The sequence below is a fragment of the Rana temporaria genome, chromosome 13 (genome assembly GCF_905171775.1).
Source record: "Rana temporaria chromosome 13, aRanTem1.1, whole genome shotgun sequence".
In the NCBI taxonomy this organism is placed as follows: Eukaryota; Metazoa; Chordata; class Amphibia; order Anura; family Ranidae; genus Rana; species Rana temporaria.
In genome coordinates this window covers 94,317,693-94,336,499 of record NC_053501.1, presented here as the reverse complement: position 1 = coordinate 94,336,499, position 18,807 = coordinate 94,317,693, and the positions used below count along the sequence as shown (strand labels likewise).

At 40.6% G+C, this 18,807-nt stretch overlaps 1 protein-coding gene across 1 annotated transcript in view; it reads left to right on the top strand.

Annotated features, from left to right (window-relative positions):
• Window positions 1-214: 214 nt before the first annotated feature.
• The window catches only part of LOC120920504, a 36,193-nt gene continuing 17,600 nt past the window's right edge, over window positions 215-18,807 (top strand). Inside the window, exons 1-3 of the mRNA XM_040332621.1 lie at window positions 215-318; window positions 12,628-12,966; window positions 17,153-17,461. Of these exons, the coding sequence (XP_040188555.1) occupies window positions 276-318; window positions 12,628-12,966; window positions 17,153-17,461 (691 nt within the window). The 5' untranslated portion in view covers window positions 215-275. The remainder of the gene's footprint in view (window positions 319-12,627; window positions 12,967-17,152; window positions 17,462-18,807) is intronic.

Below are 18,807 nucleotides of genomic sequence, written 5' to 3'. Positions count from 1 at the left end.
CCATTATCAAAAAATGTCTATGTACCCCTAACTTTAATGTTGCATACATAGTAGGTTTCCCCAGGTTGGGAATCACTGATTTAGTGGATTAAACCTAGTTGGACATTTGTGCACATGTTCTCTTAGCTTCTAAACTTGTGAATCAGCCCCTCTGTGACCAGCAAAGGACAGGATGTACAATTCACAGAATATATAAATATATGTGAGACGGGCAGGAAGTCAAACACAGATCCCACAAGTTGTCTAACCTACAACAGGTAACCAGCAAAGCAATCATGACAGCCAAAACGGTGATCGTGTTTTATATTTATCTGCAAGGTAAGTAACCCATTCCTTCATTCAGCAGTGTCCTTCATTCAGTGGTGTCCATCAAGAATTTTTAATTAACAAGTTGTATGAAATTATTTTTGTGAAGGTACTTTACAATGTCTGTGGTTGGGTTTGTATGTCAGACTTTCCATTGGGTTACAGTTAAAGTTTTTATTTTGTATTTACTTTATTTTCTAGCATTTGGTGGCAGACGAAAGAAAGGTAGATAGACTATTGGGATTGATTACCTAAAGGGGTTGAAAATCTTCATGATAATGATAAAGTTGTGTTCACATTTAATAACCCAATCTTGCAGATGATTAGATACATTTCCTAAGTGAGCATTCTCCCCTCCTTTAGAAAATCAGTATGGGACCGATTTACTAAAAAATTTGAAGATGTTTCCACAACAAAATGTGTAAAGATTTGCTTCAATTATCCAATCATGTGCAGTAAACAGATGTTCTGTGTACATGGTTAGATAACTGAAGTAAATCTTTCCGCATGATTGTGTGTGTATATTCTCAAATCCTGGGCACATTACTTTTTTAAGCAATTTTACAATAGCTGATCAATTGCTACAAGGCAAGCAAGTATATTTTCAAATCGTTTTTTATTTTTATTGCAAGTTTCGAAGTTAACCACTTCAGCCCCAGAGGATTTGGTTGCCCAATGACCAGGCCATTTTTTGAGATTCGGCATTCCTTCGATTTAACTGTCATGGGAAGTTGCACCCAAACAAATATTTGATATTTGATCACCTCTGCGGTTTTTATTTATTGCGCTATAAACCAAAAAAGAGCGACAATTTTGAAAAAAAGCTATATTTTTAACTTTTTGCTATAATAAATATCCCCAAAAAATGAATATAATTTTTTTTCCATCAGTTTAGGTCGATATGTATTCTTTTACATTTTATTGGTAAAAAAAAATCGCAATAATTGTATATTGATTGGTTTGCACAAAAGTTATAGCACCTACAAAATAGGGGATAGATTTATGGCATTTTTATTAATATTTTTTTTTAGTAGTAATTACTGAGATTTACATTTTTATCGTGACTGTGACATTATGGCGGACACATCGGACACTTTTGACAATATTTTGGGACCATCGTAATTTATACTGCGATTAGTGCTATAAAAATTCACTGATTACTGTGTAAATGACAATGGCAGGGGTTAACCACTAGTGGGCGAGAAAGGGGTTAAGTGTGTCCTAGGGAGTAATTCTAACTGTGGGGGGCTGGGCTACGAGTGACACGACAGTGATCACTGCTCCCGATGACAAAGAGCAGTAGATCACTGTCCTGTCACTAGGCAGAACAGGGAAATGCCTAATTTACATAGGCATCTCCCCATTCTGCCACTCCATGAGATGATCGCGGGCACCCGGCAGGCATCTAGTCCACGAGACCCCCGGGCACACTCACCGAGCACGTGGCACCACGCGCCTAAATGGCGGCAAATTTCAAATGGACGTACAGGTATGTCCATTTGCACAGCTGTGCCATTCTGCCGACGTAGATATAAATTTGACGGTTGGCAAGTGGTTAACAGTACATATTGGGCATACCTTGCTCAATTGCATAGCAAAACATAAATAAAAAAACAAACAGAAACAAAAGCACAATAAAAAAAACAATAAAAACAACCTAGCTAAAATCAAGGCACTCTAAACTATCAAAAAGTTGGTACGCTCTAACTGCCTGCACAGGCTGAAATATTAGGATTCATATTGGCCACTCTCCCTCTCAAACATCCTACAGAGCAAATTTTTAGTGTTTACCATTGCCTTAAATGGTATGTATTGTGATCAGAGTCATCTTTAGGTTAACAAAATATGTATGTAATGCAAATGTATCAACCAAATTATAAGACAAACAGCAATGTAGAACTTGAAGTTTACTGAATGGATGCAGGATAAACCCACAAATAAAAGAAGATGGTAATAGGGGTTTGTCTTAACCTCTTCCATACAGGGCAGTTATACACCCATCCATACCGGGCCTATTCTGGCACTTCTTTCCTACATGTACAAATCATAATTTTTTTGCTAGAAAATTACGCAGAACCCCCAAACATTATATATTTTTTTTTAGCAGACACCCTAGGGAATAAAACAACGGTCATTGAAACCTTTTATCTTGCACGGTATTTGCGCAATAATTTTTCAAACGCCTTTTTTTTGGAAAAAAATTGTTTCATGAATTAAAAAAATTAAAAAACAGTAAAGTTAGCCCAATTTTTTTGTAAAATAGGAAAGATGATGTTACACCGAGTAAATAGATACCTAACATGTCACGCTGTAAAATTGCGCACACTCATGGAATGGCGCCAAACTTCGGTACTTAAAAATCTCCATAGGCAACAATTTGAAATTTTTTACAGGTTACCAGTTTAGATTTACAGAGGAGATCTAGTGCTAGAATTGTTGCTGGCACTCTAACGCACGCGGCGATACCTCACATATGTGGTTTAAACGGCGTTTACATATGTCGGCGGGACTTGCGTGTGCGTTCGCTTCTGCGCGCAAGCTACCGGGGACAGGGGCGTTAAAAAAATAAATGTTATTTCTTTTTTTTTTTATATATATATATTTATTTCTTTTTTTACACTTTTTTTTTTTTTGATCACTTTTATTCCTATTACAAGGAATGTAAACATCCCTTGTAATAGGAATGTGTGTGACAGGTACTCTTTATGGAGAGATGCGGGGTCAATAAGACCCCACATCTCTCCTCCAGGCTGGAAAGCATGAAATCGGTAAAAAAAATTCACCGATCTCATGCTTGCTGTTGCTTAGCAGCCGCAATCGCGGCTTTGTTTACTTACGGGGACCCGGGCGTGATGTCATCACATCGCGCCCGGGTCCTCCGACGGTCATAGAGATGACTGGTGACCATCTGGTCACCAGTCATATCTATGCTTCCTGCGAGCGCCGGACGATTCGTTCTCCGGGCCCCCGATGGCACGGGAGAGCCCGGAGAAGCACCGGATGGCGGCGGGAGGGGGGGGGGATGTCCCCTCCCGCCGCCTGTAAGAACGATCTAGCGGCGGAACCGTCGCTATGATCGTTCTTACGTTGTGCAGAATCGCCGGCACAAGAGAAGGATATCTGAATGATGCCTCTAGCTGCAGGCATCATTCAGATATCCCCCCCACAAAGCCCAGGACGTCATATGACGTCCACTCTGAACGGCAGAGGTTCTTTGTGGACGTCATTTTACTATGGGCCGGTAGGGAAGTGGTTAATACTGGGTAGCTGCATGGTACAGTCAGCGAGACTCTCAGATCAATTTTACAACAGCCTTTATTAAATTAAAATGTATTTAATAAAGGCACAAATGACTACTTGCGTTTCTTTTTGAGAAACACCTCTCTCACAAGTAGGTAGGCTCTCTCTGATAGCCCAGGTGACCGGTTGCAGAAATCCACATTTTTTCAACAGAAAAGTGGCCTGAAGGGATTGTTATGTCACACTGAGGCCCCATACTCACGACCAAACATGTTTGCTGAAACTGGCCCGCGGACCAGTTTCAGCAGACATGTTTGGTCGTGTGTAGTTACGAGCGTACAGAATTTCACCGTACATTTGCCCGCCGGGCCGTTTTTCAGCAGACATTTATTTCCAAACTTGTTTTAAAACCGTCCGCTCAAATCCTGTCCGAACGGACATGTTTGGTGGTGAGTACACAAAACCAACGTACAAAAACCCCACGCATGCTCAGACTAAATGAGGCCACGGGAGCGCTCGTTCAGGTAAAACTCACGTTTGTTTGGGATATGGCACATTCGTCAATAGAAAGATTAATTCTAGCAATAGAACACTGAAGCAAACCACACAATAAACAACGCTTGATGCCGTCGTTTTATTCATTCTTCTCTTGCTATAACTAATCAGTTATTTAGCTCATGTTATTTCAACTGAGTTGTTCCATACTGAAAAGTGACATTTGTTAGCTGTGATGTAGTAAGATTTTTGCAAACTTTTATTGGGCCGACGTATCATATTTTTAGTGGTCCTCCACATTTCAAATTTTTTGCTTTTAATGTTTAATGGTTATCTTTCCCACTTTATTTAGGTGTTTATAGTTATGTCACCATTTAGAATATTTTAATAGGAAAAAGTTTTGATTTTGCTTTTGTTTGTATATTTAACTGGATTATTTTGAAGGTTGTTTAAATTGTCTACCATGTTGGCACACCAAATGCCCCCCCCCCCCCATGAGTTAGTGAATATTTTAGATTAAACATTTTATTTGTTTGTAATGTTTGATGCCTAAAATAATACCCACAGTATTACAAACAATAGGCACGTTTTTCAAATCAACAAAAAGGCTTTTATTTGAGCAAATTATAAAAAGGATCAAAAACAGAATGGCAGCACTTGAACAGCTAGCAAAATACATGCAAACTTGCATTTGAAACATGGTGAAGGATAAACTAGCCAACCTCAGGAAGCACACAAAATAAAATCTGAAGCAGCAGCACATAACCAAAGGAACCCAAGCTGTGGTAGTCCAAACAAGATGCCATTTGTGGGGGATCAAATGGAAGGCAGGGCATCAACGTCTCCTCTTCCTTGCAACCTTCCTTCCAGGCTGCCTTCCAGCGGGTCTTCCCTGGGCCCTTGCAGGTGGGGATGATGTGGCAGCAGGAGTATGATGTTCAGCAAGCCGGGCCGGGTCACATAGCCCAGTGTCTGGGGTCAGCATCTCCCTCTGCATCCACCAAAGGGCCTGGTTGATGATGCCCTTGGCCAATTGCCTCTGCTCCTCCGTGCCTTTATTGAGATCATGTGCCACGGAGGCACTGTAGGCCTCAGTGGGGTTGAGGGGGGCCCTCATGATGGCACTCGCCTCCTGAATCATTTTGAGGCTGGCTTCCTCCACTGCCCCCAATTTCTTCTTACGGCCTGGTGGCCTAATATAAAGGGGAGGAGCCTGGCTGGTGGTGCTTGTCCTGGGGAGCTGCTGAACGCCACTGGGCCCGGCCTCCTCCTGGCTGCCACTGACCCCTTCGTCCTGGCTGACAGTGAGGAGAGGATCTGCCACCTCCTGGCTGGTCTCTTCTTCCTGTGTAAAAAAAAGGGACATGTTGTAATATATTTAGGAATATACTCACTCACATTTTCATGCTTGAATCTTATTTTTTGCCTTGAATTTAAACTTGAAAACAGACTCACCCTCTGACCCCTGCAGTTGTCATCCCTGACACCTATTTGTTTGCCCACGATTTTATATTTTTACTTCCCAGCTTGTATTTTATTAACCAATATCAAGTCAAGAATCAAACAATAATTAATATTATTACATAAATAGTTATGAAACTACTATACCTCATCATCGTAGAGGCGCAGATCTGCCTCTCTGTCAGCCAGGCCCTCTTCATCTGACTCTGCAGGGCTGTGGTGATCTGGGGAAGTCCCGCTGGGAGGTAGCATGGAGGAAAGGTTGGGATTCAGACTTGACATTGATGGCCTGCCTTCCAGTTGATCCCGCAAAAATGACATCTGGCTGTAATACCACAGCTTGGGTTCCTTTGGTGGTCTTGCTGCTGCTCCAGATCTTAGCTGCTTTTGGTGAGCTTTGTACGCTCTCCTATATGTGCCCCTGAGGTTGGCAAGTTTATCCTTCACCATGTTGGCACTGCATTCTGGCACCCATGTCCTCATGTATGCTGCTAGCTGTTCAAGTGCTGCCGCTCGTACGTCCTTATTGTGGTAGGTGGGCTGCTTTGAATCCCACAGGATGGGCATTTCCCTAAATTTATCCAGCAAGTGCTGGATAATCTCTTGGGTCTGCAGGAGATCCATTGGGAAATTATGATTTACTCTTTTTTATTCTAGATTGAAAAAATAAAAAGAAACCAAAAACACAATTAAAAAAAGCCTCAGCATTTACATTGATAGAATATGTTGTTTAAAAAGTAGTACCTATATAGAAATACAAACACAGTGTCTCTTGTTTAGAAAATGCTGGCCAGCTCTGCCCCATTGGTTGGTTTTAGCTAACATTTTTTTTATACATGCCGCCCCTTTGGTTACATTGCAGGAAATAATAGAAATCTACAACCATACACAATTATTACAAATGACAGCATTCATCAAGGCACTATTGCATGTGTAGATATCCTGCCCCTCAGCATTGATTACATGAAAGAAACTTCCTAATGACCTCTGTCCAACCAACACAGAACAATACTTGGCCTGATCTGAATACACCCTACATAATTGATAATGAGTCACAGCATTTTTGACCTCTCTATTTTGTGATGTCTACAAAAGCATTTGGGTACGAAAATCACATTCTGGTATCCAAGAGACATAATAGCTTAATTAAACTGTGCAACCAACAGACCAAACCCCCATCCCATGGCTCTACATTTTAGAGCCCGCTGCTGATCCCATGTTTAAATTTCTTACCTGCCTCTCTCAAAATCCTCGTTTCTTACGCTCGCTGAATTAACACGTAACCTACGTAATCACGTCAAGCGCCTTTTATCCACTCCGCGTATGTATGAAACGCCGCCCTCGTCACCTTTGCCATGCCCCTAATCAATTGAAAAAGTAAATATGGCGTTAACTGTGTAGGTTCTGGAATCGCGCGAATATTCTCCGCGTAACCTACGTCAATACGTTGTTGGCATTCGCGACACTCCGCATATGCAAGAATCCCCGCCCTCATCTCCGCCCCTGACGGGACATTTCCTCGTTTCCACGCCCCTAATCTCTGTGGGAAGGAAAGATGGCGATGTCACACGAGCGGGCACGGAGCTCTCATGGCGCAAGTGAAGGGACAGAGGCAGGACCGTCCCGATCCAGGCCTAAAAGATATAAAGCCACTAATATGGCGTTCGAAGAAATGGTGGAGTTGGTTTACATCATGAGGAGGAAGGATTATGATGGTGAATGTGGGCCCTACAAAACACCGAACCGTAGAAAGTCACACATAATGGACAAGGTGGCAAGGAGAATGAGGAGAATGTTTGGTGTCACCAGGTCAAAGGAGCAACTACGGAAGCGTTGGTCCGATTTAAAATTGAGGGAGCCACATCACATGAAGAAGATCCTCAAAATTCTGCGTAAAAGTAAGTCCATATTATTTAAGGGGGGGGGGAATGTCTGCAATAATGTGTTGACATGTATTTTTTCACATCTGCCTCCTTGGCCTGCTTGTACTTTTGAACACGTGTACATACTGTATTGTGTTTATGTCAAATAACAACCCTTACCAAATTTTGTGAAATAGTAAACACGCGTAATATGACATTGTTTTGCAAAAATGTGACGTTACTCCAGGAACAACACACCTGGACATGGCTGACTGGCCCCAAACTTGGTTTTCCAACATTGTTGAATAGCAAAATCACAGAAATTAAATTGAGTGAATGTGACAGGCAAACAAGATTCATTCTCCAAAATGCAAATAAAGATGATGTTTTAACATCTTGAAATGCAAAGCACCTGTGTCTCAAAAATCAAAGGATATTTATTTGGAGGGTCGACGAGAATTAATGTTTTGGGGGGACATCCATGTGTGTCACTTCTTTGCAAAAAAGGGGCAGGATCAGAGCTTGGCCTAGAACTACGCCAAAAATGGAGGATTGCTGAAAGAATAAACAACCAAAAATCATCATAAATGTATCGTCTATGCAATGTGTGCGATTTATGATATCCAATATCTGTGTGCTGATGAGTATCCCTTTTGTTTTTTATTATTTCTTATAGGGGAAAGAAGACGCCAGCAATTGGAGGAGGCAGAGAGGGCCAGACACCCGCAAAATCAAACACCTCCACATGTTGAGCAGGAGGAGGCTGGGGAAGGAAGAGAGGAGGATGTGGAAGGAGAAGAGGATGTGGAAGGAGAAGAGGATGTGGAAGGAGAAGAGGATGTGGAAGGAGAAGAGGATGTGGAAGGAGAAGAGGATGTGGAAGGAGAAGAGGAAGGAAGAAAGGAGGAAGGAAGAGAGGAGGAAGAAGTTATTTTGGACTTAGAATTTATAGCAGATGAAGGGCAAGTGGCGGAAGAACAATTTGGCGAATTGCAAGAAGGTGGATTGATGGATGAAGGAGGAGTCGAAGATGATGGGGAGGTGGTGGAAGAAGGAGGAGTGATAGAAGATGATGGGGAGGTGGTGGAAGAAGGAGGAGTGATAGAAGATGAAGAAATTGGGGATGTTGAAATTATCAGGCCATCAGGTCAGTGTCACCCCTATATTAATAGGGCCAAACATATGCAGATAGGCTGGAAATTATTTATATATTTTGAATGCCAATTTGTTTCTTTTTAGGGGATGAAGATGGTGTAGCACATTTTTCACGTGCAAGTGCTTCTATAATTGTACAGCAACTAATGGAGTGCAGCACGGAAATGGACATTATGCGGGAAAGGATGCTAGTCATGGAGCAGAATGTGCGAAATGTCATTTCAGAGTGTAGCACGGAAATGGAGAACATGCGACAAAGGATGCTAGTCATCGAACAAAATTACAAAAATATCATTGACATGATGGGCCGTGTCAAAGACTGAACCACAGAAGCCCATCCCCCGCCCATCCCCCGCCCACAAAACCCTTTTTAATTTTTGTACTTTATAATACGCCAACATTTCTAAATGCACACACACTGTGCCAATATGTGCTATCTGCCATCACAGACTATCTATTGTCTGTGCTTTGTGGGTACAAACCCCTCCTCGATCCTCAAGTAGTTGAGAGGAAGGGTTTGCTCCCACAAAACACAGACATTGATCACCCATGATGTCAGATAGCACATGTGGCCATTTGTCTGTTTAACCAATGACATTTAGCGAGTTTTCACTGAATGTGTGCATTTAGAAATTTTGGCGTGTTCCAGTGTGAAAGCACACCATCCATATGACTGACTGCTGTTCTTTTTTTAAATTTTTGTTTGGTGTTGATCTTTTTTGGTTTGTAAATGTTTCCAGTTTCAGATCACAAAACGAACAAGAAATCTCACCTAAAGAAAGAAGTTAACTAATTTTTCTAAAAATACTAAAAAAATTTGTGTTGTGTTAAAATCTTGTTTAAAAAATTAGACACAAACAAATACAAAGCCAAAAAATGTTTTGTATAAAAACAATACACAAACATTTCTAAATGTAAATAAATGTCTTCGAAACAAATACCCAAAAAAAAATTAGAAAATAAAAAATAACCCAAAAAATTTATACATAAATTAGTCTGGGTTATTGAAAACCAAACTAAATAAGAACTTTAATTTTGAACCAAAGTCTAAAAAAATTTGGTTTAGAAGTGTGTATATATATATATATATATATATATATATATATATATATATATATATATATATATCTCTAGAGATAGATATATAGGAGACAAGCCCAAAAATTCTTGCGTATAGTTTCAGTGAAATTATTCTTACATTGTGTTTCGATCAGTATTATTGCTAATCACTGTCAATAAAGACAAAAAAATAAATAATTAAAAGCCAATATTTTGTTACAAAAATTTGCAGGAAATGTTTTCTGCCTAAAAATACACATTTCTTGTTAAAAAATGACTAAAAAAAAAAAAATTAAATGTGACATCAAAAGCAGAAAAATGAGTGGCTTCTTATTTCTAGACTGAATACCCAGTTAGTAGATGAGTGAATAATGTGCAAATGTGGTTAGTTAATACATCTGAGTAAGTAAATTTGGCACTAGAAGTGCACTATTTTTGGAGATAACCTGGAAGACAGAAAAATAGAGAAAAAGCAGTAATGACAAACAACTGTATAAAGTCCAATGGTCTAATTATTTATTAGTTGTGAGAATATTCCTTTCTTTGGGGGCCGAATTAGAAAGAAATATGATCTGGCATAGCAATGGCCCCCCGACCCATGAAGTACTCAACATATTTGTCGCGTACCTCACGAGCAGATTGGGGGGCCAAGCCAGCGCGACCAGTGTCCAGGCCAGGAATGTTCTCTGAGGGTAGTCCTGCCTCAGAGCCCATGGAGGCTAGGTACGTCTGGGAGTGCCTGCGTAGAAAATTGTGCAAAATGCAGCAGGCAAATATAATGGTGTTCAATTTATATTCCGCCAAATGTATCGATGTCAGGAACAGGCGGAACCGGTTGCTGAGGATCCCAAAGGCATTCTCGACTACCCTCCGAGCCCTGGACAACCGAAAATTGAACACACTCCTCTCTGAGGTGAGGGTCCTCTGGGGAAAAGGCCGCATTAGGTGAGGTCCAAGGCCGAAAGCCTCGTCCGCTAGGAACACAAACGGAAGTCCTTCCACATTATCTTCATCTGGTGGCAATGCCAGACCACCAGTTTGGCGACGATCATAGAAATCAGTCCGTGCGAACACTCCCCCATCTGACATCCGGCCGTTCTTCCCCACGTCCACATATAGAAACTCATACTGTGCCGACACCACCGCCATCAACACGATACTATGATAACCCTTGTAATTATAATAGTAGGACCCCGAGTGGGGTGGGGGCACAATGCGGACGTGTTTCCCATCTATTGCTCCACCGCAGTTTGGAAAATCCCACCGCTCGGCAAATTGGGAAGCCACAGACTGCCATTCCTGTGGTGTGGAGGGTAGCTGTGGGGACAAACAAAAAAAGAGATTTAGTACTTTGGCACATAAACATTGCAAACATAATCATACAAGCATCCTTGTGCAACTTTACATTTTTAAAATAGCATTTGCAAATTATGAAGGGAGAATTTCGGGGCACAAATAGATAGGCCCACTTAATTAATAAGAGACTCCACAGCCCTCTGATGGGGACAAAAACACTTTGAAGGGGGGGTGGGGGGTGTTTAAACTGTTTTTAGAAAAAAAAAAAAAAGTGGCATGGTGGGGGTTGGCCCGAAGATAGCATGCTGGACAGGTTAATATTGGGTAAGATCAAAATATGCAGGTAGGCCAAAATAAAAAGAACATGTAAAAGCTGATATCAACATGCATAGTGAGAAAAGGGAACGTTAGTTAAACACACAGCATATCTGGGAAATAAAATAAAAAGTTAGTTTGCCACATTATTAAAGACACATTGTGAGGTTAAAATGAGGAAACTTACCTTCATATACTCCTCGTGCATAACTTTAATGATGGCAGCACACGTGTCCGGTATGATGACCCCAAGCGCCTGCGGAGAGATGCCTGTCGAGAACTTGAGGTCCTGCAGGCTCCTCCCAGTCGCCAGGTACCGCAACGTGGCAATAAGCCTCTGCTCGGCCGTGATGGCTTGGCGCATCACAGTGTCCTGCCTCGTGATATAGGGGGACAGAAGTTCCAGCAGACTGTTGAATACGGGGTCCGTCATGCGGAGAAAATTCCTATAGTCATTAGGATTATTCTCCTGGAGTTCCCTAAGCAGAGGCATATGAGAGAACTGGTCACGCTGGCGCAACCAATTCTTGGTCCAGAAACGCCTCCGCCCCCTGTTTCTGGCCAAAGTACTGGAATAATGAACATATCCAGCAGCCATCCCATAAACAGCACCAACTCGCGAAAATTGACGCTGCTGCTCCATCATGGCTTCAAACCGGCCGGCTGGTCAGTCAAGAACACACTCCAACAGAAAGCACAATCAAATCCAGCGGTACCTGCAAAGAACGCACGACACACAGATACGAACGCACAGTACGAATCTGCTAAGCAGAACGAACTGCACGCCTGTACCCGAATGCCAACTACGTACCCACAAGCACACGCACTGAACGAGAAAATACTACCTGCTAAAGCCTGGAGACCGAGAAGCGCGAATCAGCTCTAACCAAACCTTCACTAACACGAGCAAAGCCGTAACTAGCAAAAGCGGAACAGAGGGCGTCGCCATTGACTTTGGCCTTTCCCTTTATAGTGACGTCAAACGTGGATTACGTGCACGCGTTCAGGTCCGCAGGGAAATATCGTCCGCTGGTGTGTACAAGCCAGCGGGCCAAATGAAAAAACAGCCTTGTACGCCGGAAACAGCCCGTCGGACATTTCGAGCGAACATGTTTGGTCGTGAGTACTCGGCCTTACTTGCACTGGCTAAAAGATTCTTATTGGTACATTTCTCATTGTGATAACTCTTTTCTTAGTGAAAAATTATTATATTTAGTTTTTAGTGTTTATTGGGTTATCTTATGTTAAAAGGCGTATTTAGGGTTTAAGGGTTAAATAGAAGGGTTTATGTTAAAAATTATATTTAGGGATTTGGCCTGTGGATTAGAATTATTCCTCTTTATCACTAGAACATTTAGCATCAGATTGTATGATTGCTTCTTGATCACATGGAATGATACAATGAGTAAACTGTCGTATGTTTCATGTCATCTTCCAGGTGTACTCACAAGTGAACTTGCCCAGAAGTTTCCTCATGTCCAATTTGTGAAAGCTGGAGAAGCAGTCACCATTATTTGTAATAAGACTTCAGACAAAAGCTATGCTAACTGGCAGTGGTATAAAGAAAAGGAAGATGGAGGGTTACAGGATGTGGCACGAAGCACATGCTTATCATCAGCACCATCATCACCATCAGAAAGAATTGTACCAAAGTGCAAAGAAAAACAGCTTGCTGTAGAGATTAAAAATGCGGAGAGATCTGATTCCGGAGTATATTACTGCTCTGAGCCCGGACTGGACCAGACCTTTTATGCGGCCAACACATTAATTGTTACAGGTAAGAGATCACGTTCTACTCAATACACATTGCCTGACTAGCATAACAATTATTATTTTAGCAAAATCTTACCCTCAGGCCCTCAATCTTTCAACTACTATACAGAGGACCAATAAGCCCAGCCATGGCAATACTCACAAGAGATATAGTATATGGTTGGTTGGAACTTCAAAAGGTGACAAAAAAATTACATCTCCCTGGGAGCTTCCTAAATGCTTTTTAATAAAAAAATATTTTTATTAAATGTTCACAAAGACAAAAATAGTAGTCGAAAACACCAAGTACCTTCTGATAATAACCTTCTCTGAAGGAATTCATGTCTATTGCCAGTGTCTCTGATGCGTTTTTAGTGTAATAACATTTCTGCAGTTGTTTGAACACACTGGCTTCATAGACATTTATTTAAGTATACCCCCAAAAAGCTAATGCATAACTCCCAAAAACCTAAAACTCATACATAATTTATGCCTAACCTTATCTTAACCACAACCATAATCTAATTGTAAGACATATAGGGCCAGATTCACGATCGAGTTATGCTGGCGTATCTGTTGATACACCATGCAATTTAAAAGTTGCGCCGTCATATCTCTGCGCGGTATTCTGCGCGGTATTCTGCCTGCGCATGCGCCGTACGATCGGCGCTTCATTTGCATGGGGTCACGGCTCATTTTAATAAAACACACCCACCTCTTCCACATTTGAATTAGGCGGGCTTACGCCGGCCGATTTACACTACGCCCCTGCAACTTACGGAGCAAGTGCTTTGTGAATACTGCATTTGCCTGTCTAAGTTGCGGCGGCGTAGCGTAAATAGGATACGCTACGCCCAACTAAAGATACGCTCTCCTACGTGAATCTGGCCCAATATGTGTATATAGCCAAACGTTTTTCAATTTAGTTAACATTAGGAAAGGTAAAGCCCTTGACAGTTTTTTTTTTTTTTGCTTCCTGTGTCCCATTGAAGAGCTTTCCTTCCACTTCCTGTGCCAGAGATGAAAACTTTAAAAAGTGAGAGACAGTAACTTACCTCATAGACAGTTGTAACCAATCTCCCCAACAGGGAAACAGACAAACACTTTGCAGGTGTTATAGTCCTTCCCTTCTCTATCCAATTTTTTTATTGGAATCACTGCAAACATTGTTTCTTATTTTCACTGTAAGCCTAAAATATATTTGTAAATCCCCAAATTCTTATCTTAATCCAAATCCTAAATCTAACCCTTAAACTTAGCCTAACATTCCAACCCTCAATACAAACTTCATTGTTATTATAATGAAAATTGCACCATTGCTCTGATGCTGGCACCATAATCACATTGAAAATTGTTGATGCTGAAAATAAACTATAAAAAAAGGTTCTGAAATGTTGGCACCTGATTGTATTATGATCACATTACTGATCATAATTCTATATATGGGTTATCTGTTGAAAAAGAGAAGACAGAAGAAGAAGAAAATAGAACAGAGAGAAGGGGAAAGGAAAAGGAGACTTCTACTGTACTTAAACGAGAAGGGAATTTTATTTTATCATTCTGTCTTTAAATGCAGTGCTGTCACTTGATTTACATTTCAAACAATAATGAGTTTAATGGAGTAATGTAAAAATTTAGGACAATATTAGTGATAAACTGCAGGGCAAAGAAGTCCAAAATTTCCAAAAATAACTGAATTCATAAAGGTATGTATACATTTTTCTTGTTTAACTGCTTGAAAGTTTTTGCCATCACAATTTAAAGTGGGAAATATCTGCCTGTACTTGAATTCTCATGATGCCAACAAATTAGCATTACTTTCCCTTCTACCCCATTTGATTTACTAGCCTCTATGCCAGTGTTGCTCAACTCCAGTCCTCAAGGTGCCCTAACAGGTCACGGTTTGAGGATTTCCCTCAGATAAAACAGCTGTGAAAATTACTAAGGTAACGACTGATCAAATCACCTGTGCAAAATAGTGGAATGCCTGAAAACATGACCTGTTGAGGCACCTTGAGGACTGGAGTAGAGAAACACTGCTCTATGCCAGTACACTTTTTCACTTAAAAACTAGAATCAAAGCATTACTATTTTATGTTCCCAGAATAGTACAAACCAATCACTGTATGACTCGCCCCCCCCCCATAGCACCACGTCATTGGATATGATTGACAGCAGCATGAGCCAATGGCTGCGCTGCTTTCAATCAACCAATGAATGAGCCGAGAAGCCGGTCGAGAAGCCTGTGCGTTCACGGCGCGGGATTTTTCGAAGAGTCAGGGTAAGTAAATAGGGTCTTGTAAAGGTAAAAAAAAAAAATCTCTAAATAGCTTCCTTTACCTTAGTGCAGTCCTCCTTCACTTATCTCATCCTTCCATTTTGCTTTTAAATGTCCTTATTTCTTCTGAGAAACCCCCACTTCCTGTTCTTCTGTCTTTAATGCAAGGCTTTCTCCCTGGTGTGGAGAAAGCCCCTTGAGGGGGGGAGGGGGCGAGCAGGAGTGTCAGGACGCCCACTAACACACAGCTCCTTTCTCTATCTGCAAAGTAGATAGCGTCCTGACCCTCCTGCTCGCCCCCTCCCCCCTCAAGAGGCTTTCTCCACACCAGGGAGAAAGTGTCACATTACTGTGTGGAGTTACAGACAGAAGAACAGGAAGTGAGGATATCTCAGAAGAAATAAGGACATTTAAAAGCAAAATGGAAGGATGAGGTAAGTGAAGGAGGACTGCACTAATGTAAAGGAAGCTATTTAGGGATTGTTTTTTTTTAACTTTACAACTCCTTTAACTGCCATAAGATGTTACGTTGGTATATTATCCCACATCGCATATCCAGATTTTTTCCCCACTTGTGCTGGAGAAATTGTGGGGAGCCAGGAACTTTAATACATCTTCTGTGGTCTTGCCCTATTATAACCCAATACTGGCACCTAGTATTTAACCTCATAATGCACGTCCTAAGACTCACAATAAATGCCAACACTAGGTATGGCACTTTTATCATTGGAGGAGGATTCTGTTCCTTCACCTCTGAGGATATTGATATCCCACATCCTTTTGACAGCCCGACTTAACCTGGTCAGGCACTGGAAAGACCACAAGACCCCTGATAGCCAGGAAACTATCCAACTGATTAACACTCATGGTACCTATGAATTACTTTTTGCATCCAGTGTAGGTAGATACCTAATTGCTAACAAATTCTGACAACCGTGGACAGAATGGTACAAAAAAATCTCCAGCTCTTGACCTAACGTCAATGTTTGATAAACTTACAAGGAAGTCTCAAATATAGTATCTAACTGCAATTACTATTGTTACTTTTAATCTTTGTACTGTTTCTTACTGTCTTTCCTTCAACTTCACTGAATTATCAGTTTTGCAGAAAAAAAATTAATGCACTGACCTCTCGTGGTCTGTATGACATCATAAATACTATCTGTTAACGACAGATTCAGATATATTTACTGCATTATGTAACTTGTGTTCCAATGTACTGTTAGGACTACAAAGTTGAATGCACTTTCACTATGTTATGTATTCTATACTATGTAGTTGTAAAAATCCAATAAAAACTTATTGAAAAAATAGAAACATTTAAATGTTGTTTCCTGTGAAATAATATGCATATTTTTTTCACATTAACTGTTGTAGCACTTTATGTTCCCAGAATAGTACAAACCAATCCTTAACAATTAGATACAAAAATAATACAATGAAACAATATTCACTACAGGGCTGAATTATAATTGGGTATATTTTACTGTCTTTAAATTATTTTGAGTTGATCATCGTTATTCATTTAAAGTGAGTAAAGGCTAGGCAGATAATTACTGTATTCATAAATGATCCCCTGTACAGTATGTTAAATAGTAATACAAATTATATTATGGACTCTAAAGTCAACTTTTATAACTTTCTCATTGTGAACAAGCAGCAGCAGGTTCCTGAGTGTAGGGTTGATAAAAAAAAATGGAAATGACAACTACTAATATTATTAATAAATTTGAGATTTTTGTTAGTCAAAATCAGGGAATCCCAGCAATATACACATTTCCACCTACTGTATATATTATTGTTTCATTGTTTTTCTTCTATATTGCCAATATATAATTACACATTGGGTATTTGGGGAAGTTTTAATATGACACATCAACTGGTACCTATCATGTTGTCTCAGTAGCAAATGTGTTTGTGGCCCTTTTCACAGATCCTAACCAAGAAGAGCCCACGCTAACCTTACTTGCTCCAGTCGCACAACAAAATGCAGATTCTGGGACAATGGTATTACTGTGTATTGCACTTAACTGGTCCAACAAATGGAGTCTGCTTAAGTGGTCTATCGATGAAAAAGAACTTGACGGTTGGCTAACGCTTGATCCAGATGGCAGTTTGAGAAATCTGATTTTTCTACCCACGAGTGATGTTGAAAAAGCTATCTGTTACATTAAAAACCTACAAGAAGGCAGAAATATCTCTGCCCATTATTCCACTGTATCTAAATATCTAACAACAGAAGGTAAGTATTGAAGAAGTTTTTGCCACAGATATTTTAAAATATTTGTTTGTTGCTAAACTTTATTTTTTGACAATCATTAGGGTAACCAAGAGTATACTAAAGTGGTTGTAAACCCCATTCATAAAATCTGACCTAGGCACATACATCTTGTAGTGTTTACTTATCTCTTTCCAAAGCCCTAAGTGCTATCTCTTTCTCCTGCTCTGTTCCTCTGTTTTCCAGCATGAGTCACTTCTGAAAAATTTGTGTTGGGGAGACAGCTTAGAGGTAGATAAAGCAAAGAACTTGTCTATTTAGACTACAGCTCTGCATGTTCCTTTGTTCCTCTGTCTATGTGGAAGGGTCCCTTTGCTCCAATCAGCTCTCACACAATGTAAACCCAGACTCCCCACCTACTTCTGAAAGAGGAAACAAGATTTCTAACACGATCTGCACTTTCCAAAGAGTGTAGAAAGGGAAAGACAGCAGATATACAAGTAAAACGTATGTAGTGACATTTGTTTCATCTTTGTGTATCATCTAAGACTGTTCACTTCACTGGGTATAGGAGAGGGTTTACATTAAAGCGGAGGTTCACCCTAAAAAACAAGTTTCTACCTTGCTATTCAGCATACTAGCGTTAGCTAAAGTATGCCTTTATTTATTTTTTTGCGCCGTACCCAGTTTAATCCCCTAGTTAAATTTCAGACACCCGCGGGGAATGGGCGTTCCTATGCAGAGGGGAACATGATTGACGGCCGGCTATGGCGATTCACGCTTCCCGAAAATAGCCGGAGTAGGACTCAGCTCTTCACGGCGCTATATGCGCCTGCACACAGACTAGGAGCTGACTGCGCAGGCGCCGTGAAGAGCCAAGTCCTATTTTGGCTATTTTCGGGAAGCGTAACGCGCCATAGCCGGCCGTCAATCATGTTCCCCTCTGCCTAGGAACGCCTTCTCCCCGTGGGGAGTCTGAAACTTAACCAAGGGATTAAACTGTGAGTATGGTGCAAAAAAATAAAATAAAGGCATACTGTAGCTCACGCTAGTATGCTGGATGGCATGGTAAAAAAAAAAAAAATTTTTTAGGTTGAACCCCCGCTTTAACCAGAGCATTTTTTGCGATACAGCACTGCGTTACTTTAACTGACAATTACACGGTCGTGCAACGCTGTACCAAAATAAAATGTATGCGGTTTTTTTCCCCCACAAATAGAGCTTTCTTTTAGTGGTATCTGATCACCTCTGCGGTTTTTATTTGTTGCGCTCTAAACAAAAAAGTTCTGACAATTTTGAAAAAAAAACAATATTTTTTACTTTCTGCTATAAAATATATCCAATACAAAAATTGAAAAAATCGAATTTCC